The following is a 23,900-nucleotide window of genomic DNA, read 5'->3' on the forward strand; positions in this document are numbered from 1 at the left end:
TGAATTTGTTGATTTAAAATGCGGGACATGATTTTTTTGGTTGCGGGACAAAGGGCCAAAGTGTGGAATTCCACCCTCCTTCTGTTTTACTTGTAGTGTATTTTGTATTTTTAAAGTTTTATTAGATGGGAATAGCTTTAGAGTAGAAGGCAACACGGGTGAGCGGCCGGACCGGGACTCGACCTTGCATTTCCGGGGGTGGTTTGTATTCAGCACCAACTGCTGAACCAGATGTGCATTTTACCTACAGGGCAGGCAATGCATTGGGCGTGCAGTGCTGAATAGCTTTTCTGATGAACAGTTCTAAGTAGACTCAGGCTACTGTTGCTCCCACTGTAGCTTGTCTGATGTTTAGGCAGTAACAGTTCGGCATTAAGAGATCACTGTCGCTCCCACTGTGTGATTAGGCATTCATCCCTCCCCAGGTAGGAATTTCAGCAGCACTGGCACAAGTGTGCACACACAAACACACACTCATCTCGCTCACCAATATTCACAAACACACCTGTGTGATTCTACGAGACTATATACGCACGCACACGCAATGCTATTCTGACATTTTTTCTTTTATGACCCCATGTCACCTGTGCATGTGACAGGTGCGAGTGATGATGCGGTGAGCTGTGCAGTGATGTTGGAGGTGCTCCACTCCCTGGCCAAACTCTCCACTCCTTTACGACACGGGGTAGTGTTCCTCTTCAACGGGGCAGAGGAGACCATGCAGCAGGTGAGAGAGAAACTGGGGACAGTAAGTGAACACTGGTCAGGTCAACTAAGAGGAATTTCACAATCACATTTTGATTTGTTTCAGCCAGAATCATAAATACTATTCCTCTTTTGTGCAAGGACACCTTTTGTTCTTTGTATAATTCTATTCAATGATGTAATATGGAATGTGAAATATTTTATACTCTTATCTATGTTAGGCGAGTCATGGCTTCATCACTCAGCATCCCTGGGCCAAGCAGGTCCGAGCCTTCATCAACCTGGAGGCAGTGGGGGTGGGGGGCAAAGAGTTGGTGTTCCAGACAGGTTTGTGGACCCATATTTATTTTTAACAAAAAAGGGATTCAGGTGGTTCAGTTAAAATCAATGTTTATTGGTCGCATACACAGTTTAGCAGATGTTATAATGGGCACAGTGAAATGCTTATGTTAGTAGCTTCTAATAATGCAGTAAAATGTCAAACAAGTACACAAATAGGGGGCGCAGCTGTCTAAAGCACTCCATCGCAGTGCTGAGGCGTCACTACAACCTCGGGTTCAATCCCAGGCTGTGTCAAAGCCGGCCGTGACCGGGAGCCCCATGTGACGGCACACGGGAGGGTTTGGTCGCCAGGATTTCCTTGTCTCATCATTCTCTAGCAACTCCTTTGGGCGAGCTGGGCGCCTGCAAACTGCCTCTGACACATTGGTGTGGCTGGCTTCCGGGCTAAGCGAGCAATGTGTCACGAAGCAGTGCGGCTTGGCAGGGTTGTGTTTCGGAGGACGCATAGCTCTTGACCTTCACCGAGTCCGTAAAGGAGTACATCGTAACTACCAATTGGATACCACAAAATTGGGTATAAAAAGGGGGTAAAGTAAAAAAATTATTATAAGTACATAAAAAACTAAATCAAGAACGTTGGGACAAATTCAGTTAACCCAGTTCAGGTGATTCAGTCAGTTTTCTTCAGTTTGGTGCCTAATGAACACGGCTCAGGAACTGGGCCAATTGGAACACATTTATATAGGTGTCTGTGTCTCTGAATCAGCAACTGAACAAGCCTTCTTGCCCCTCGGGACGGAGTAGAGCTGTGTTGCACTATACTTCCTGGCAAAAATGCAAATATCCCCATAAATGTCAACTTGAGGAGAGGTGTTTTAGAAACAACTGGCCTGCTGTTGTACATTTGAATACCTTACCTTGCTTGCTATTGGTTTTGTATCCTTTAAAGCAGGGGTCCGCAACAGGTGGCCTGCAGGGATTTTAGTTTTTGGTAAAATCACCAGGAATTAAGCTAAACATTTGTTTCATTTAAGAAATCTGTTCCCAAGTATTCCCACAAGTAAAATAAAATAGACTTATATGATTGTGTCTCAATGTAATCAAGATATGTAATTGTTATTTTCAAATACAATCTATTTGTGGACCTATTTGTGATCATTTTGCAGTGTAGAAATGCTTATAATTGCGTTCTGGACCCCCAACCATTGCTAAATCTAGTTGCCTTCCCCTGCTTTAAAGGGTCAATTCTGTATACAAGTTTAAAAGTGAAATCTTCACATCTTTTACAAGTCTGTCTTCTCTCATCTCACCTTCATTGATACACACAGGTCCCGAGAACCCCTGGTTGATCCAGGCCTATAACCATGCTGCCAAACATCCCTTTGCATCTGTGGTGGGACAGGAAATCTTCCAGTGCAGGTGGATCCCATCCGACACAGATTTCCGCATCTACAGGGACTTTGGAAACATTCCAGGTAGGGTAAAGCTTCAGTATCAAGTCTTCAAGTAAAGTTATCAACTCTCCTGACTTTAGATCTCCCCTCTGCCGTCTTGTTTTCAGGCGACTGCAGTTTGTATTCACTTTATTTGAAGCTTTGCTGTATTGTAGTTCAACATTACTGTATGAGTTAGTGTTGAACCACCCGCCTAGGATTTTTTCACATTTTGTGGTACAAAGTGGAATTAATCTACTTTTTTTGCAGTGGTTACAGCTGTGAGTCCTCCTGGGTAAATCTAACAGCTTTGCACACCTGCATTGTGCATTATTTGCCTTTTTTTAATATCTTTTTAAAAATTTAAATTCAAGTTGTTTCAAGGTGTTGGGGATCATGGCTAGACAGCCATTTTCAAGTCTTGCCATAGATTTTCAAGCAGATTTGACTCCTAACTGTAGCTTGGTCACTCTGGGACATTCACTGTCTTGGTAAGCAACTCCAATGTAGATTTATTTTGCCTTGTGTTATAGGTTATTGTTCTGCTGAAGGGTTAATACCTCTTACAGTGTCTGGTGTAAAGCAGACTGAAGCAGATTTTTCTCTAGCATTTTGCCTGTGCTTAGCTCATCACATTTCTTTTTATCCTGAAAAACTCCCCAGTCTTTGCTGATGTCAAGCATACCCATACCATGTTGCAGGCACCACCATGTTTGAAAATAAGGAGGCAGTTACTCATTGATGTGTTGTGTTGGATTTGCCCCAGACATAAGGATGTACATTTAGGCCAAAAAGTGTATTCCTTTTGTGTGTTTTATTTTGCAGTATTACTTTAGTGCCTTGTTGATTTACAGGATGCATGTTTTTTGAATATTTTTATTGTGGAGTCACTACAATGTTGTTGATCCATCCTCAGCTTTTTCCTATCACAGCCATTAAACTCTGTAGCTGTTTTAAAATCACCAATGGCCTCATGGTGAAATCCCAGAGCGGTTTCCTCAGTTCAGAAGGATGACTATCTTTGTGTCTGGGTGGTTTAATACATCATCCACAGCATAATTATTAACTCGGACATGCTTAAAGATATATTCAGTGTCTGATTTGTTATTGTTTCTCATCTACCAATCACTGCTCTTCTATGAGGCTTTTTAAAAGCTCCCTGGTCTTTGTAGTTGAATCTGTGCTGGAAATGCAATACTTAACTGAGGGACCTTACAGATGTTGTATATATGGGGGACAGCGGAAGGAGTAGTCATTGAAAAAACTCATGTCAACCCCTATTATTTCACACACTGAGCCCATGTAACTTATTATCAAATCAAATGTTCTTTGTCACATGCACCGGATACAACACGTGTAGAACTTACAGTGAAATGTTTACTTACAGGCCCTTAACCAACAATGCAGTTTGAAGAAAAATAAGTGTTAAAAGTTTTTACTAAAATAAACTGAAGTAAAAAAGAAAAATAACAAATAATTAAAGAGCAACAATAAAATAACATTAACGAGGCGATATACAGGGGGGTACCGGTACAGAGTCAATGTGCGGGGGCACAGGTTAGTCGAGGTATTTGAGATAAAGTGACTGCATAGATGATAAACAGAGGAGCAGCAGCGTAAAAATGGGAGGAGTGGTAGCTATTTGATTAGCTGTTCAGGAGTCTTATGGCTTGGGGGAAGAAGCTGTTAAGAAGCCTTTTGGACCGAGACTTGGCGCTCCGGTACCGCTTTCCATGCGATAGCAGAGAGAACAGGCTATGACCAGGGTGGCTGGAGTCTATTATGTGATTTGTTAAGCGAAGTGTTTGACTTCTGACCTAATTTAGGCTTGCCTAATCAAAGGGGGTAAATACAACTAGTTATCATTTTTTTTGTAAACAATTGTTGATGTTCTTTTCCCTTTGACCTTATGGAGTATTTTATGTAGATAGATGACAAAATATTGCTTATATTTTCTCCCGATTTTAGTATCGTCCGATATTTGCCTTACCGTTATATCAATATCGGATGATATTCCACCTACAACAGATATTCATAAATAGGATGAAAAAAGGGAATTTCATGCTCATCTGATCATTTGCACCCATTCTCATGATGTTATTATTGTTGTAATGTAAGAAGTCCACATTTGAATCATATTTCTTGAACAATTGATATTTTGAATGGCAATTTATGAAAATTATCAGTGTGGGAAAATTACACTTTAATTTCCCCACTGTAAAACAGTATATTGGCAGAAACAGTTGAAGTCTGAAGTTTACATACGCCTTAGACAAATACATTTAACTCAATTCCTGACATTTAATCCTAGTAATCCTAGTAAAAATGCCCTGTTTTAGGTCAGTTAGGATCACCACTTTATTTTAAGAATGAGAATTGACAGAATAATAGTAGAGGGATTTATTTATGCTTTTATTTCTTTCATCACATTCCCAGTCAGAAGGGTCAGAAGATTACATACACTCAATTAGTATTTGGTAGCATTGCCTTTAAATTGTTTAACTTGGGTCAAACGTTTTGGGTAGCCTTCCACAAGCTTCCCACAATAAGTTGGTTGAATTTTGGCCCATTCCTCCTGACAGAGCTGGTGTAACTGAGTCAGGTTTGTAGACCTCCTTGCTCGCACATGCTTTTTCAGATCTGCCCACAAACTTTCTATGGGATTGAGGTCAGGGCTTTGTGATGGCCACTCCAATACATTTGTTGTCCCTAAGCCATTTTGCCACAACTTTGGAAGTATGCTTGGGGTCATTGCCCATTTGGAAGACCCATTTGCGACCAAGCTTTAACTTCCTGACTAATGTCTTGAGATGTTGCTTCAATTTATTCACATAATCTTCCACCCTCATGATGCCATCTATTTTGTGAAGTGCACCAGTCCCTCCTGCAGCAAAGCACCCCCACAACATGATGCTGCCACCCCCGTGCTTCACGGTTGGGATGGTGTTCTTCGGCTTGCAAGCCTCCTCCGTTTTCCTCCAAACATAACGATGATTGGAGGAATGGCCAAACAGTTCTACTTTTGTTTCATCAGACCAGAGGACATTTCTCCAAAAAGTACTTTGCCCCCATGTGCAGATGCAAACCGTAGTCTGGCTTTTTATGGCAGTTTTGGAGCAGTGGCTTCTTCCTTGCTGAGTGGCCTTTCAGGTTATTTTATTTTTATTTTTTATTTTACCAGGCAAGTCAGTTAAGAACAAATTCTTACTTTCAATGACGGCCTAGAAACAGTGGGTTACTTGCCTTGTTCAGGGACAAAACGGCAGATTTTTACCTTGGGGATTCGATCTTGCAACCTTTTGGTTACAAGTCCAACGCTCTAACTGCTAAACTACCTGCCACCCCAAATGTCGATTTTATGTGGATATAGGACTCGTTTTACTGTCGATATAGATACTTTTGTTTCCTCCAGCATCTTCACAAGGTCCTTTACTGTTGCTTTGGGATTGATTTGCACTTTTCGCACCAGAGTGCCTTCATCTCTAGGAGACTGAACGCGTCTCCTTCCTGAGCGGTATGACGGTTGCGTGGTCCCATGGTGTTTATACTTGCATACTATTGTTTGTACATATGAACATGGTACCTTCAGGGGTTTGGAAATTGCTCCCAAGGATGAACCAGACTTGTGGAGGTCTACAATCCTTTTTCTGAGGTCTTGGCTGATTTCTTTAGATTTTCCCATGATGTCAAGCAAAGAGGCACTGAGTTTGAAGGTAGGCCTTGAAATACATCCACAGGTACACCTCCAATTGACTCAAATTATGTCAATTAGCCTATCAGAAGCTTCTAAAGCCATGACATTATTTTCTGGAATTTTCCAAGCCGTTTAAAGGCACAGTCAAATTAGTATATGTTAACTTCTGACCCACTGGAATTGTGATACAGTGAAATAATCTGTCTGTAAACAATTGTTGGAAAAATGACTTGTGTCATGCACAAAGTAGATGTCCTAACCGACTTGCCAAAGCTATAGTTTGTTAACAAGAAATTTGTGGAGTGGTTGAAAACAAGTTTTAATGACTCCAATCTAAGTGTATGTAAACTTCCAACTTCAACTGTATATCGATCGGTAAGTTGTCCTCCCCAAAATTGGTATCGGACCCCAAAAAACTATATTGGTCGGCCTCTAATTAGGAAATTCCATCAACTATACTCTTCCTGGAGTCTTTCCTCCAGTGTGACTCATGTCCCTCTGTCTGTAGGCATTGATTTAGCCTTCATTGAGAACGGCTTCATCTACCACACCAAGTACGACACACCCGACAGGATACTGACAGACTCCATCCAGAGGGCGGGTGAGTACTTTGGGCCACATAGCGGTGCTTCTCAAATAAGAACAAAGATTGTGTGGGTGGAGGGCAGTTTCTCCGTCATCAATCGGAAGCTGCAGGGAGTCGAAGAAGACCGGTACCGTGGTGTTTGGACTGCTCAGCTGCATGGCTGGTTCAGCTTAGCTCCGCTTTGGTGGGGTTTAAGCAAGGGATAGTGGGCAACACCTGTTTGCAAGTGCTTCATTTGAGACGGATCCTGCCGGAACAGGATCCTGCACCTCTCAGATTTGACTGATTGTTTCGGCACCTATTTAGATGATTTATTGTTTCACTGTTCACACTGTAAACATTCTAATAAAAGCGATGAGTGTTATATCAAGTTGCCTCGTTATTTCTCTCGCTACCCCAGAAAGACCATTAAAAAACGCGATCATCCTTCTGTATCAATCATTCTCTCCTGAAACACACTGATTCCAGTCCTGCTCTCTTATTTATACATAGAGGTTATGGGGAGGGCCAGTGGGGTAAGTAACTGATCTTAACACAGGTCTTGGTTGTGGTGGTCAACTAGTGAAGAGGTCCCCCCCCCCCCCTTAATGACTTAGATGCACTATTGTAAAGTGGCTGTTCCACTGGATGTCAGAAGGTGAATTCACCAATTTGTAAGTCGCTCTGGATAAGAGCGTCTGCTAAATGACTTAAATGTAAATGTAAATGTAAATGTCCCTATGTAATCACGTCACATAGCCTAGGCTAGTTGTCTCCCTACTGAATTTGAAACGTGGGAAAGTCAAATAAGGAAGAGATAAGAAAAGATAATTGAGTTTGATGACAAATGTACAGTAACATCCTCTGCCTCTGACATAAAAAAAACAAAGAGCCCACAGAAAAAGTTTTTGAACATGCCCGAACCAAGGTGTGTTTGGTGGCAGTAAGCATTGTAGATCATGCTGAAGACGACACCCAGGTTATAGTTTACACTGAAAATGAAAAAATAGACAGCCAGTTTTCAGAACAGCTTTAGAAGGAGACTCAACGTCACTGCCACAAGCCCGTTCATGGCTTTGAGACAGAAATTGACTGTGGCGTTAAATGGATTTGACATGGGGAGTGTCGTTGTGGTCAGGTTTTGAAAACGAAGGTTTGTTTTCCTTTACAAACTGTACTGTGAAGTTATTCCGAATATTTGGTTCATTCAGTGCCTTCGGAATGTATTCGGACCCATTGACTGTTTCCACATTTTTTTAGGCTACAGCCTTATTCTAAAATTGATTTGAATCATGTTTTCACCCACATCAATCTACACACAACACCACATAATGACAAAGCAAAAACTTGTTTTTAGAAAAAAAAACTGATAACACATTTACATACAGTACCAGTCAAACGTTTGAACACGCCTACTATATTTTTATGATTTTCTACATTGTAGAATAATAGTGAAGACATCAACACAATGAAATAACACATATGGAATCATGTAGTAACCAAAGAGGTGTTCAACAAATCAAAATATACACTGCTCAAAAAAATAAAGGGAACACTAAAATAACACATCCTAGATCTGAATGAAATATTCTTATTAAATACTTTTTTCTTTACATAGTAGAATGTGCTGACAACAAAATCACACAAAAATGATCAATGGAAATCAAATTTATCAACCCATGGAGGTCTGGATTTGGAGTCACACTCAAAATTAAAGTCGAAAACCACACTACAGGCTAATCCAACTTTGATGTAATGTCCTTAAAACAAGTCAAAATGAGGCTCAGTAGTGTGTGTGGCCTCCACGTGCCTGTATTGACCTCCCTACAACGCCTGGGCATGCTCCTGATGAGGTGGCGGATGGTCTCCTGAGGGATCTTCTCCCAGACCTGGACTAAAGCATCCGCCAACTCCTGGACAGTCTGTGGTGCAACGTGGCGTTGGTGGATGGAGCGAGACATGATGTCCCAGATGTGCTCAATTGGATTCAGGTCTGGGGAACGGGCGGGCCAGTCCATAGCATCAATGCCTTCCTCTTGCAGGAACTGCTGACACACTCCAGCCACATGAGGTCTAGCATTGTCTTGCATTAGGAGGAACCCAGGGCCAACCGCACCAGCATATGGTCTCACAAGGGCTCTGAGGATCTCATCTCGGTACCTAATGGCAGTCAGGCTACCTCTGGCGAGCACATGGAGGGCTGTGCGGCCCCCCAAAGAAATGCCACCCCACACCATGACTGACCCACCGCCAAACCGGTCATGCTGGAGGATGTTGCAGGCAGCAGAACGTTCTCCACGGCGTCTCCAGACTCTATCACGTCTGTCACATGTGCTCAGTGTGAACCTGCTTTCATCTGTGAAGAGCACAGGGCGCCAGTGGCGAATTTGCCAATCTTAGTGTTCTCTGGCAAATACCAAACGTCCTGCACGGTGTTGGGCTGTAAGCACAACCCCCACCTGTGGATGTCGGGCCCTCATACCACCCTCATGGAGTCTGTTTCTGACTGTTTGAGCAGACACATGCACATTTGTGGCCTGCTGGAGGTCATTTTGCAGGGCTCTGGCAGTGCTCCTCCTGCTCCTCCTTGCACAAAGGCAGAGGTAGCGGTCCTGCTGCTGGGTTGTTGCCCTTCTACGGCCTCCTCCACGTCTCCTGATGTACTGGCCTGTCTCCTGGTAGCGCCTCCATGCTCTGGACAATACGCTAACAGACACAGTAAACCTTCTTGCCACAGCTCGCATTGATGTGCCATACTGGATGAGCTGCACTACCTGAGCCACTTGTGTGGGTTGTAGACTCCGTCTCATGCTACCACTAGAGTGAAAGCACCGCCAGCATTCAAAAGTGACCAAAACATCAGCCAGGAAGCATAGGAACTGAGAAGTGGTCTGTGGTCGCCACCTGCAGAACCACTCCTTTATTGGGGGTGTCTTGCTAATTGCCTATAATTTCCACCTGTTGTCTATTCCATTTGCACAACAGCATGTGAAATTTATTGTCAATCAGTGTTGCTTCCTAAGTGGACAGTTTGATTTCACAGAAGTGTGATTGACTTGGAGTTACATAGTGTTGTTTAAGTGTTCCCTTTATTTTTTTGAGCAGAGTAGTTTCCTTTCTGGATTGACTGACCTTCATGTATTCTACCATAAATGCCTAATTGGTGGAGTGCTGCAGAGATGGTTGTCCTTCTGGAAGGTTCTCCCATCTCCACAGAGGAACTCCAGAGCTCTGTCAGAGTGACCATCAGGTTCTTGAACACCTCCCTGACCAAGGCCCTTTAGCCTGAATTGGTAAGATTGGCCGGGCATCCAGCTCTTGGAAAAGTCTTGGTAGCTCCAAACTCCTTCCATTTAAGATGATTGAGGCCACTATGTTCTTGGGGACCTTCAATTCTGCATAAATGTTTTAGTACCGTTCCCCAGATTCTCAACACAATCCTGTCTTGGAGCTCTACGGACAATTCCTTCGACCTCATGGCTTGGTTTTTTCTCTGACATGCACTGTCAACTGTGGCACCTTATATAGACAGGTGTGTCCCTTACCAAATCATGTCCAAGCAATTGAATTTACCACACTGGACTCCCAAGTTTTAGAAACATCTCAAGAATGATTAATGGAAACAGGATGCACCTGAGCTTAATTCTGAGTCTCATGGCAAAGGGGTTGAATACTTATGTAAATTAGTTTTTTAATTGTATACATTTGCAAAAATGTCTAAAAACCTGTTCTTGGTTTGTCACTATGGAGTATTGTGTGTAGATTGCTGAGGATAGTTTTATTTAATACGTTTTAGAATAAGGCTGTAACGTAACAAAATGTGGAAAAAGTCAAGGGGTCTGAATACTTTCCAAAGGCACTGGATGGTTGTTACTGTGTTTTGTGTTGTGTGGGGTGGTTGTTACTGTTTTTTCATGGCTCATGGCTCAATCAAGTATTTTTAGCCCAACCAATGTTGAGGTTGTAATATATGACAGCACCAAAAATGATTGATTTTCAATATAATTCTATCACCCAATAAGGTTTGATAAATGTCTAAAACATATACAAATATAATTTTATGGAATATCAACGGTTCACAGAATCCTATTAAGAGGAAGAAATGTGTATGTTATCTCAAATTCCAACAAGTGGATATAGCTTTTATTCAATTAACTCAATTGGTTGATTCAGAGGCTGCTAAATTGAAAAGCGATTGGGTTGGCAGGTATATCTTATTTTCAAGCAAAAACATGGTCTTGCAATTTTGGTACATAAGTTGAATTTTGTCATGTTAAAGCAACACAAGGATGAGGAAGAAAGAATGATTTGTGTTGAGGCTCTGGTAAATGGTAATAAGGTTAAGTGTAATATTTATGCACCAAACAAGGAGGATCCTGGGTTTTTCCATGAGGTTAAGGTTATGGGCGAAATCATTGGTGGAAATAGTGGTGGCGGGAGACTTTAACCAGGTTCAAGATGGTATCTTTGATAAAGCTACTTATTCTAAAGCTGTACCAAGGGACAGAGTAGCACCAACCTCTTAAGGATCTGACCCTTTTTTTCCCAATTTTCGCCTAAGATGACATACGCAAATCTAAAAAAAAAAAGAGAGCAGGGGTTCAAACTGTAGAAGCCATTTCCTACATTTGAATATAATTTTTTTTACCTATGCTACATCTTTATCTCTGGGACCCTCAGGATGACCATTCAGAGCAAGATTACTGAATGTAAGTACATTATTTACCTTTAGAGGTGAATTATTTTATTTTATTTTATTTCACCTTTATTTCACCAGGTAGGCAAGTTGAGAACAAGTTCTCATTTACAATTGCGACCTGGCCAAGATAAAGCAAAGCAGTTCGACACATACAACGACACAGAGTTACACATGGAGTAAAGCAAACATACAGTCAATAATACAGTATAAACAAGTCTATATATGCAAATGAGGTGAGATAAGGGAGGTAAAGGCAAAAAAAGGCCATGGTGGCGAAGTAAATACAATATAGCAAGTAAAACTCTGGAATGGTAGATTTGCAGTGGAAGAATGTGCGAAGTAGAAATAGAAATAATGGGGTGCAAAGGAGCAAAATAACTAAATAAATACAGTAGGGGAAGAGGTTGTTGTTTGGGCTAAATTATAGATGGGCTATGTAACAGGTGTAGTAATCTGTGAGATACTCTTATACCTCCTAAAATCACATTCATATCTTAACAAAATACTTAAATTTTTCATATTATATGTGCAACGTATTGGATGGAAACTTGACAAAGGGGATATACTTTCCAAGTTACAGTATTTCGTCCATACAGTTTTTAATGTAATCACAAAATGAAAAGCAATATTACATTTGTTTTCCATAGCTCTTTACTGACCGTTCTCCACATTTTTATGTTAGAATTATTGTCCTCACAGGACAGTCTTGACACTATGCATTCGGGCAAGTAGCGTCCTCCTGGCATCTGCCAAACCCAGATTCGTCCGTCGGACTGCCAGATGGTGAAGCGCAATTCATCACTCCAGAGAATGTGTTTCCACTGTTCCAGAGTCTAAGCTTTACACCACTCCAGCTGAAGTTTTGCATTGCGTTTGGTGATCTTAGGCTTGTGTGCGACTGCTCAGCCATGGAAACCCATTTCATGAAGCTCCTCTCAACAATTATTGTCATGACATTGCTTCCCGAGGCAGTTTGGAACTCGGTAGTGAGTGTTGCAACCATGGACAGATGATTTTTACGCACTTCAGCAATCGGAGGGCCCGTTCTGTGAGCTTGTGTGGCCTACCACTTCACGGCTGGGCCACTGTTGCTCCTAGACGTTTCTACTTCACAATAACAGCACTTACAGTTGACTTGGGCAGCCCTAGCAGGAAAGCAATTTGACGAACTGACTTGTTGGAAAGGTAGCATCCAATGATTGTGCTACATCGGAAGTCACTGGCCTTACTCTTCAGTAAGGCCATTCTACTGCCAATGTTTGTCTATAGACATTGCATGGCTGTGTGCTTGATTTTAGACACCTGTCAGCAACGGGTATGGCTTAAATAGCCAAATCCACTAATTTGAAGGGGTGTTCACATACTTTTGTATATATATATATATAGTGTATCTCTGCCTTTGTATTGTTGGCCTATTTGTTTAAGGATGATGTTGTCTTTGCATAGAATGCAACACATACATGTATCTCATCCTCCCACTGATCCCTCTGTCTGTTTAATGATTGATATATTGCGCTGTGTTGCTGTTTGTTTAATGATTGATATATTGTGCTGTGTTGCTGTTTGTTTAATGATTGATATATTGCGTTGTGTTGCTGTCTGTTTAATGATTGATCTATTGCGTTGTGTTGCTGTTTGCTTAATGATTGATATATTGCGTTGTGTTTGCTTAGCAAATGCTTTTATTGAAAGCAATTGCCCGACTAATTATACCAGTGAATCCCTACAGCCATTCGGCCTGTTGCATTCTAAAGGGCACATGGGCAGTATAATCCAGATGGGATTTGAACAGACAAAACCCTCTGATCCATTGTTAATTTATTAAACTGCTTGCCCTCACACAAATAAATCAAATGTGTTAGATGTATCACCTCATTGTATCCCCAGGTGACAACATCCTGGCAGTGCTGAAGCACCTGGTCATGTCTGAGGAGCTGGCGGACTCGTCCGAGTATCGTCATGGCAACATGGTGTTCTTTGACCTGCTTGGCATGGTGGTGGTGGCGTACCCGGCCCATGTTGGCACCATCATCAACTACATGACTGCCATAGCAACCTTCCTCTACCTGTTTAAGAAGTGCTTCCATCCCAGCAACATGGGTAAGGGTTCTCAAGAGCATATTTTGATATTTTATTCGTTCATTTGTTTGTGTTTTTATTAAATGGATAGGACCCGTGGAAAGGAGAGATAGGAGGAGTGCGAGTCAGAAGGTCAATGGTTCTGATTCGAACCCACGCCGACGTGTTCCAGGTTCAGCGGCACGAAGCACATGACACTCTGCCCTCTAATGGGTGTTGTTTGTTTGTGAAGGATGTTAATGTGGTGCAGAGCAGGTTGGTCTGGTTATGTAACCTGGGCACAGGGTCTTTTCTAGTGTGGAATAGCCAACTCCTATGGAGGCTAGACTCCATTTACAGGCTAGTTATTTTCTTCTGAGGTAGGTTAAAGCTGATGACGTCTGTCTATCCCCTGTCTCTCTACCAGGAGGTTGTTACGTGAAGGAGTTGGCGTGTGCCACGGTGGTGGTCATCCTCAGCTGGTTGGTCACTCTTCTGACCGTGATCTTTGTAGCCTTTGTGGTGTCACTGATGGGACGATCCATGTTCTGGTAGTACCACTTGAAACACACATTCTCTTCAGGAAATGTACCTTTTCTAGTTTATTCTGTTTTTGTTTCAAAACATTGAGATATAATATTGAGTATAACAAGAAAATATATATGGAAGTAAACTTATCAAATCGATGTTTGTTCTGTATGTATATTTTGGCTTGTCCCTACCACCCACTTTGGAGGACAATTCTATAATTTATTTTAAATAATGTTGAATATTGACATTACATTTCAAGACAAGACGTCAAGTCATTTTTGCATAAATATTGTATTTTCAATTGTCCTCTCTTTAGGTACAACCACTTCTACACCTGCATGTTTATGTACGGTTCTGCTGCCACTGGGATGATGGTCATCTTCCACACACTTTCCAATAACCTCTATGGGGTGGTGTGTGTGTGTGTGTGTGTGTGTGTGTGTGTGTGTGTGTGTGTGTGTGTGTGTGTGTGTGTGTGTGTGTGTGTGTGTGTGTGTGTGTGTGAGAGAAAGGTATTCTCAGGAGGATATTTAGAGTGTGCAGACATGCACAGTGGCTAGTAATAATGAAGTGGTTTTGAACTCTGAACAGCCTGTGAATTAGGCCTCTGTTGGTGCTCAGCTCAAACATCCATAAGTGGAGCTGGGAGAGAATGTAAACAGGGGGAAAGAGAGCGCGGACAGGGGGAAAGAGAGCGCGAACAGGGGGAAACAAGAGAGCGAGCAGGGGAAAAGAGAGCGTGAGCAGGGGAAACAAGAGAGAGCGAGCAGGGGGAAAGAGAGCGAGCAGGGGGAAAGAGAGCACAGGCAGGGGGAAAGAGAGAGCGAGCAGGGGAAACAAGAGAGTGCGAACAGGAGGAAAGAGAGCGCAAGCAGGGGGAAAGAGAGTGCGAGCAGGGGAAACAAGAGAGCGCGAGCAGGGGAAACAAGAGAGCGCGAGCAGGGGAAACAAGAGAGCGCGAGCAAGGGGAAACAAGAGAGCGAGCAGGGGAAAAGAGAGCGTGAGCAGGGGAAACAAGAGAGAGCGAGCAGGGGGAAAGAGAGCGAGCAGGGGGAAAGAGAGCACAGGCAGGGGGAAAGAGAGAGTGAGCAGGGGAAACGAGAGTGCGAACAGGAGGAAAGAGAGCGCAAGCAGGGGGAAAGAGAGTGCGAGCAGGGGAAACGAGAGTGCGAACAGGAGGAAAGAGAGCGCAAGCAGGGGGAAAGAGAGTGCGAGCAGGGGAAGCACAGGAAAGGAAGACCCAGTGTTACCTCTGCTGCAGAGGATAAGTCCTCTGAACATCAATTGTTCAGAGGAGACTGTGTGAATCAGGCCTTCATTGTCGAATTGCTGCAAAGAAACCACTAATAAAGGACACCAATAAGAAGAGACTTGCTTGTGCCAAGAAACATGAGCAATGGACGTTAGACTGGTGGAAATATGTCCTTTGGTCTGATGAGTCCAAATTTGTGATTTTTGGTTCTCACCGCTGTGTCTTTGTAAGATGCAGAGTAGGTGAATGGATGATCTCTGCCTGTGTGGTTCCCACAGCATTCTTCATATATTTTTCAACAGGACAATGACCCAACACACCTCCAGGCTGTAAGGGCTATATGACCAAGAATGAGTGATGGAGTGCTGCATCTGATGACCTGGCCTCCACAATCACCTGACCTCAACCCAATTGAGATGGTTTGGGATGAGTTGGACCGCAGAGTGAAGGAAAAGCATATGTGGGAACTCCTTCAAGACTGTTGGAAAAGTATTCCAGGTGAAGCTGGTTGAGAGAATGCCAAGTGTGCAAAGCTGTCATCAAAGCAAAGGGGGGCTACTTTGAAGAATCTAAAATATATTTTGGTGAGTTAGAGAATGAGGACCTTATTAGAGATACAGATCCACAAAGAATTAGAAAATAAACCCAATTCCCATATCTACTGGGTGTATTACCACAGTTTGCCATCACAGCAGCAACATTTGTGGCCTGTTGCCACAAGAAAAGGGCAACCAGTGAAGAACAAACACCAATGTAAATACAGCCCATATTTATGTTTTTATACAATACTTTGTATATAGACATAAGGACATTTGAAATGTCTTTATTCTTTTGGAACTTCAGTGAGTGTAAATTTAGAATTTTTGTTTATTTCACTTTTGTTTATTAGGGAGAGAGAGAGAGAGAGAGAGAGAGAGAGACTCACACACACACACTCTCTCTCTCTCCCTCTCTCTCTCTCTCCCTCTCCCTCTCCCTCTCCCTCTCCCTCTCCCTCTCCCTCTCCCTCTCCCTCTCCCTCTCCCTCCCAGGCCATGGTTGGGCTCCAGGGAGAACACAGCTCAAAACATGCATCTAACCAAATGTTGTTGATTTTATGTAACTAAGAGGTGCAGCTACCCCTGAGAATCAAGGAACATTGTATTGATATGAACTGAAATTGACAGGCCTTTTTTTTGGCAGAGTAATAATCTGATTGCAGCTGTTAAGTGATGATAATGTATTTGCCCTTTAGTGACCTGCCTCTCTATGGGTTTTCTCCTGCTATAAATGTCACCCAGGGTTCTTCCATGCCCTTGTTGACCCCTCTCACTCCGTGTGTCTGTCTGTTCCTCCTGCAGGGTGTGCATCGCCTGGAGGTGGGGGAGCTCTACTTTGATGTGAGCCTGCTGCTGTGGTGTTGCGCGCTGGTTTACTTCACAGCTCACGGCCTTTGCTCTGCCTACGTCCCCATGCTCATGGTGGCCTTCCCTCTGGCCACCAAGCTGCTCCTTGCCAAGGAGTTCAAACTCCGAGGTAAAGAGACGAGAGTGGTCAAAACATTGTGCCACACTGTACCTGGGTCTGTGTTACAGATTTCTAACTTTTCTTCGAATTTCTCTCCCATGAGGAAGTTCCTTTTCATGGAGAATAAATGGATACGGGTTAGTGTTGGATACTAGGGTTGGGTGATATTTTGCGGTGACCTCTTCTACGGTATGCTACTCCAAATATCTCGATAACCAATATAATCGTTTGACCAAATCCTTTTTTTGTTTGATGTTGTACTGATTACCAATATTATAGTCACATCCTCATTAAAGAATCTTTGTGTGGCAAAAAAAACGAGGCCTGAGTTAATTCATTTGGACTTCATTTTCAACATATCGATATAGCCTAACTGATAAAAAAGGCTGTTTTTATTTGTGAAGTTCAAATGGAGCATAGTCTTTCTTCCACTTCACGATATATCGTCAATATCACGATATTCTATTTCAATCATATATCAACCCAACCCTACTGGATACTGTTCATTGGTCCCATTGTTGTTATTATTACGTGTGATGTTTAATTAGAAAGTCTTTTTCAGTTCATTTCAGCTCAGCAGCAACACTGATGCATTGATGTGTCTAACCATTATTGTTTCTTTAAATGGAAAGGCAGGAATTGTTATTATTCTGGCTGTTAATATGTCCCTCCTGTCCTGCTTTGGTCCAGGTGTAGCTGTGGATAACGCTGTGCTCTACCAGCTGGGTTAGGGTTAGTTCATGTAAATGTATCTCTCCTGTCTATATCTCCAGGTGCTTCGGTGAAGTACTCTGTGCTCTACCAGCTGGGTCTGGCTTTGCCCTATGTCCACTTCATGTCCCTGATCTGGTTGGTGTTTGAGATCTTCACGCCCACCCTGGGGAGGATCAACACATGCCCTCCTGATGTGGTCCTGGCCACCATCGTCACCCTCACCACACTCTTCTTCTCCTCCTTCTTTGTCAGTAGTTACTGTACCTCTTTAGCGAAAGATTAGAAACTCAACTGTCTTGTTTCAAGTGTCTCTTAGGAGCAAAAATGTGATGGCAGGTAAAACCACTGTTTTTTTAAGCCTCTCTCGTTCTCCTTTTCTGTCTGTTTTCTTCTCTCTTCCAGCTCCACTTTATCTACCTGGCCAGGTCTACTAAGTGGCTGTTGGCAGGTCTGGGAACAGTGTTTACTGTGTTTCTGTTGCTTGTATCCTGCGGTATGTTCTTTCCCTACACAGCAGACCCCTCCGGCCCACGCCCCAAACGGGTCTCCATCCAGGTGGGACATCTGAGGCTCTTTCTGCTTACACACACACACACACACACACACACACACACACACACACACACACACACACACACACACACACACACACACACACACACACACACACACACACACACACACACACACACACACACACACACACACACACACACACACACACACACACACACACACACACCTGACAGCTTTTTATTTCACCATTTATTTATCCAGGCAAGTCAGTTAATAACACATCTATTATTTTAATGAAATTCATTAATGGTTTATTTAGTTAGAAACAGATGCAAACACGTTGACACATTGAATAAACTTTTATAATCTGATGCGGGGACCCCCCCCAAAAGCACACCACTCGTATCTTCCACGGTCTGGACGGCCAGGTGGAGAGTAGAGACTCAGGTCTGTGGATCAACAGCTGTGACTACACTGGCATGCAGCACATCACGCCTATCATACCAGAGATCAATGATACCATCAAGACCAATTGTCAGGAGGACAGGCCTTTCTGTGGCTTCCCCTGGTTTGGATCTGATAAGTAAGTCACACCCACAGACTTAAGTGGAACGTTATTATAATTATAATACATTTGATGTGTTGTATCTCCGTGACTACTCTGCTCTGTTGTTTAACGTTCTGTTGCCCGTGATGGATTTTGATTGTCTTACGACTTGATGGTGCTCTGTCCATGTAGTTAGGCGGATCATATCTTTCTTTGACTTGTTTTATAACATTGTATGTATGTTTCTGCATATATACCAAGATGTTCAAATAAACTTAAACTTAACCTAAACCTCGTAGAACGCACAGTATCAGTCAACAGTTTGGACACACCTACTCATTTTTTTATTTAACCCATATTTAACTTGGCAAGTCAGTTTAGAACAAATTCTTATTTACAATGACTGCCTACAAATTCAAGGGTTTGTCTTTCTTTTTTACTATTTTCTACATTGTAGAGTAATAGTGAAGACATCAAAACTATGAAATAACACACATGGAACCATTTAACCAAACAATTGTTAAACATGTCGAAATATATTTGAGATTCTTCAAAGTAGCCACCCTTTGTGTTAATGACAACTTTGTACACTCTTGGCATTCTCTCAACCACCTTCGTGAGGAATGCATTTCCAAGTCTTGAACAAGTTCCCACATATGCTGAGCACTTGTTGGCTGCTTTTCCTTCACTCTGCAGTCCTACTCATCCCAAACCATCTCAATTGGGTTGAGTTCAGGTGATTGTGGAGGCCAGGTCATCTGATGCAGCACTCCATCACTCTCCTTGGTCAAATAGCTCTTACACAGCCTGGAGGTGTGTTGGGTCATTGTCCTGTTGAAAAACAAAAGTTAGTGGGACTAAGAGCAAAGCTGATGGGATGGTGTATCGCTGCACAATGCTGTGTAGCCATGCTGGTTAAGTGTGCCTTGAATTCTAAATAATTCACAGACAGTGTCACCAGCAAAGCTATCACAACATCACACCTCCTTGCTTCACTGTGGGAACTACACATGCAGAGATCATCCATTCACCTACTCTGCATCTCACAAAGACACATTTGTACTCATCAGACCAAAGGACAGTTTTCCATTGGTCTAATGTACATTGCTCATGTTTCTTGGCCCAAGCAAGTCTCTTCTTCTTATTGGTGTCCTTGAGTAGTGGTTTCTTTGTAGCAATTAGACCATGAATGACTGATTCATGCAGTCTCCTCTGAACAGTTGATGTTGAGATGTGTCTAGAACTTGAACTCTGCAGCCCAAATAAATGCTTCACAATCTGAGGTGCAGTCCTTTGCAGCAGAGGTAACTCTGGGTCTTCCTTTCCTGTGGCGGGCCTCATGAGAGCCAGTTTCATCATAGCCCTTCATGGTTTTTGCAACTGCATTTGAAGAAACTTTCAAAGTCCTTGAACTTTTCCGGATTGAATGAAAGTAATGATGGACTGTCATTTCTCTTTGCCTATTTGAGCTGTTATTGCCATAATATGGACTTGGTCTTTTACCAAATAGGGATATCTTCTCTATACCACCCCTACCTTGTCCCATACAACTGATTGGCTCAAACGCATTAAGAAGGAAAGAAATTCCACAAATTAATTTAACAAGGCACACCAGTTAATTAAATTGCATTCCATGTGACTACCTCATGAAGCTCGTTGAGAGAATGCCAAGAGTGTACAAAGCTGTCATCAAGGCAAAGGGTGGCCACTTTGAAGAATCTGAATCTATATTTTGATTTGTTTAACACTTTTTTGGTTACTGCATGACTCCATTTGTGTTATTTCATAGTTTAGATGTCTTCACTATTATTCTAGTCGGTGTGTCCAAACTTTTGACTGGCACTGTATACTTAAAAAGAAAGATTTAAAAAAAATGTTACTATATCATGCATATACCATATATTTATTTTTGAACACTTCCTGGCAAGTTGACTGGTTCAGCAAAAAAACAACAACAACATTGAATAAAAAAAAAACTTTTCTTGTTTTCAGGAATAACTGGTACCTCCCAGCCCCTGAGGTCTTTCCCAAGTCTCCTGTGGAATTTCAGCTCCTTTCTAAAGAGGAGACAAAATGGGGAACAGTTAGGTTGACTTTTGAAGTCAAAGGTGAGATGTTCCTTTCATCCTCGAATCCTCTGCACCGTGTCTACATCCTCTCCTCCTACCTTCTGTAAGATCCAATACCCCTCCCAGCTCTTTCCAAATATTTTCTAAAAATGGCACTACCATCGTGTGACTAGAACCCATAGTTTGTTACATCGTGTTCAGGATTAACTCCCGACCCTATGCGTTGTGTGTGTAACTGTGTGTGTGTGACTATGTATGTATGTATGTATGTGTGTGTATGTGTGTATGTGTGTATGTGTGTGTGTGTGTGTGTGTGTGTGTGTGTGTGTGTGTGTGTGTGTGTGTGTGTGTGTGTGTGTGTGTGTCCTCCAGGTCCCAGCCACATGTCCCTCTACCTCATGCCCCACCGAGGAGCCTCTCTGTCTAGCTGGTGGTTTGGGGACGGCACCCCCCAGTTATACCTGGCTAGAAAGTATTTCATATTCTACACCCATGGCCTGGATGCCCCCGCCTGGAACTTCTGGTTCGAAATACAGGTATTGAATATTAGGGATTTATGGTTCCAAGCAGGCAAAGTTGGTGACAATCAAAACTGTGTGTTATCTGATTGTAAATGACATAATTTGGACCAGTTTTGCCTGCTGGGTTAGCGCTTAATTTCATACATTGCTTTTTTTCACACACAATGTACAGTACCAGTCAAAAGTTTTGATACACCTACTTATTCAAGTTTTTTTAAAGTTTTTTTTTTTTACAATTTTGTACATTGTAGAATAATAGTGAAGACATCAAAACTATGGAATAACAAATATGGAATCATGAGGTAACCAAAAAAGTGTTAAACAAATCAAAATATATATATATATTTTTATTTTATATTTGAGATTCTTCAAAGTAGCCACCCTTTGCCTTGATGACTCCATCACTCTCCTTCTTGGTCAAATAGCCCTTACACAGATGATGATAGTCCCACTAAGTGCAAACCAGATGGGATGGCGTGTCGCTGCAGAATCCTGTGGTAGCCATGCTGGTTAAGTGTGCCTTGAATTCTAAATAATTCACAAGTGTCACCAGCAAAGCAGCCCACACCATCTCCTCCTCCATGCTTCACAGTGGGAACCACGCATGCGGATATCATCCGTTCACCTACTCTGCGTCTCACAAAGACACGGCAGTTGGAGCCAAAAATCTCAAATTTGGACTCCTCAGACCAAAGGACAGATTTCCACCGGTCTAATGTCCATTGCTCCTGGACTTCCTGACGGGCTGCCCCCAGGTGGTAAGGGTAGGCAACAACATGTCTGCCATGCTGATCCTCAACACTGGGGCCCCTCAGGGGTGTGTACTTAGTCCCTTCCTATACTCCCTGTTCACCCACGACTGCTTGGCCAAACACGACTCCAACACCGTCATTAAGTTTGCTGACGAAAACAACAGTGGTAGGCCTGATCACTGATTGGCTCAAATGCATTAAGAAGTTAAGAAATTCCACAAATTAACAAGGCACACCTGTTAATTGAAATTAATCTCAGGTGACTACCTCATGAAGCTGGTTGGGAGAATGCCAAGAGTGTGCGAAGCTGTCAAAGGCAACTACTTTGGCTACATTGAAGAAAAATCTAAAATATATTTTGATTTGTTTAACACTTTTTTTGGTTACTGCATGATTCCTTTCATATGTTCATAGTATTGATGTATTCACTATTATTCTAAAATGTAGAAAATAGAACAAAAAGAAAAACCCTGGAATGAGTAGGTGTCCAAACTTTTGACTAGTACTGTATTTTCAAAAACTTCACACAAATGTGTGCACAGTGTACATTTATATTTGTGTGTTTATTTATATATTGTCCATTTATGATTGTGTGTTTGATGTTTCTGTATTTCCCCTCTCCAGCCTCCCAGCGAGGAGGGCCCAGAGGGGATTATATCAGTAGCCATCTCATCTCACTACTACTTTGGAGAGGACCAGAGGACTGTTCAGCTAGACGACATGCTACAGAGGTTCCCCAAGTGGGCGTTCCCCTCTTCCTGGGTCTCCACCTATCACATGTACAAATACTGAGATAATGGGCCCGTTGTTGGGCCTGCTTCCCCTCCACTCCAATACACTGAAACAGACAGACACAGATGGCAGACAGACACACGGACATGCATGTCCCCAGTTCACTGGCATAGTCAAGACAAACCCCACCATCACGTTGTGAATAGGCTAGTTGCTAACAGGAGAGCCACTTAAGCCAAGCAACCTTTTTTTTAATACAGTATATTGTAACAGGTAGGACTAACTTACTGACAAGGGCATGGTCCACCGGAGTTCTTCCTTTTTTTTGTGGAGATAGAGGTAATTAGGGCGTTGGTTTTTTTACTCTCTTTACCTAACTATTTTGTATCTATTCTACCTCCTGCCAGCTCTGTCAACAAGCATGAGGTCAAAAGCATCAGTCTATAGCGTCACTATCTATATTTTCAGGAAAGGCTATAGTGCCTTAGATGGATGGTTATATCTCTATGACCTTTCCAGGGCCAAGCTTAAAGGGACAATTCACTTATTTTACATTTCCCTAGGGTGTATTTTGTTACCTTCAAACATTTTTTGCATGAATTTGGTTAAAAGGACAGTGAACTTGTTTGTACTTTGAGAACTTGCTACCAAGCTCGTGTGTATCAGACACACTGTTATTTCTCAGAGATGATGCTAAACTGAAGACACACGTTACTACTGTTGGGTTCTGAGAATATGAAATATTCTTATTTCACTGAGGGAGAGAGGGTAATGTGTAACGTTTACATTATATCAGGTATCCTATTGAGATATTGAGTGCAGGGAAGCAATCACATGTGGCAGGCATTGATAAGGGGAGAAAGCCATGGATAAGTGATGAAGGGGGGGGGTCGAGATCAGGTCATGTTAAGGGAGAAAAATACATTTATGGCCCGAATCACTTAAGTGTCCTGCCTAGCAGTAAAGATGCAATGTTTGTACAGATGTGTAGGAGGAGACTCAGCCTAGGGGGAAGGGTTAAATATCAGTGCTTGTGTAAAAATGTTTTTGTCTGAATGCAGCTGTCTGGACCCTCTGGGAAGAATAAACTTGGTTAAGCTTTTATGGTGTCCGTTGAGTTTTTTTATTCTTAGAATTATAACCTAACAGGTTTCACCACGATTTGCAGTCGAACTAGAAATCAGTGAAACAGGAGCCGGTGCTGTGCTGAAAATCTCAATCTGCCAGAATCCATCCATCCACCCCCCCCCCTTTCGCGTGAACGCACACGCACTCAATTCTTCATTGCTGCAACTTGCTTGCTAGTTGAGATTTCTGATCACGT

The 23,900-nt window shown here is 42.4% G+C and overlaps 1 protein-coding gene across 2 annotated transcripts in view; it reads left to right on the plus strand.

Annotated features, from left to right (window-relative positions):
- The window catches only part of LOC135517600 (endoplasmic reticulum metallopeptidase 1-like), a 38,300-nt gene extending 14,622 nt beyond the window's left edge, over positions 1-23,678 (plus strand). For both annotated transcript variants that reach the window (XM_064942052.1, XM_064942053.1), the window contains 14 exons: positions 600-727; positions 927-1,032; positions 2,316-2,462; positions 6,623-6,715; positions 13,266-13,478; positions 13,864-13,987; positions 14,284-14,377; positions 16,560-16,734; positions 17,499-17,686; positions 17,842-17,994; positions 18,348-18,538; positions 20,495-20,610; positions 20,944-21,107; positions 22,469-23,678. In XM_064942052.1, coding sequence (XP_064798124.1) covers positions 600-727; positions 927-1,032; positions 2,316-2,462; positions 6,623-6,715; positions 13,266-13,478; positions 13,864-13,987; positions 14,284-14,377; positions 16,560-16,734; positions 17,499-17,686; positions 17,842-17,994; positions 18,348-18,538; positions 20,495-20,610; positions 20,944-21,107; positions 22,469-22,636 — 2,060 coding nt within the window. In that variant the 3' untranslated portion in view covers positions 22,637-23,678. The remainder of the gene's footprint in view (positions 1-599; positions 728-926; positions 1,033-2,315; positions 2,463-6,622; positions 6,716-13,265; positions 13,479-13,863; positions 13,988-14,283; positions 14,378-16,559; positions 16,735-17,498; positions 17,687-17,841; positions 17,995-18,347; positions 18,539-20,494; positions 20,611-20,943; positions 21,108-22,468) is intronic.
- Positions 23,679-23,900: the final 222 nt, after the last annotated feature.

Source organism: Oncorhynchus masou, chromosome 28 (genome assembly GCF_036934945.1).
Source record: "Oncorhynchus masou masou isolate Uvic2021 chromosome 28, UVic_Omas_1.1, whole genome shotgun sequence".
Lineage (NCBI taxonomy): Eukaryota > Metazoa > Chordata > Actinopteri > Salmoniformes > Salmonidae > Oncorhynchus > Oncorhynchus masou.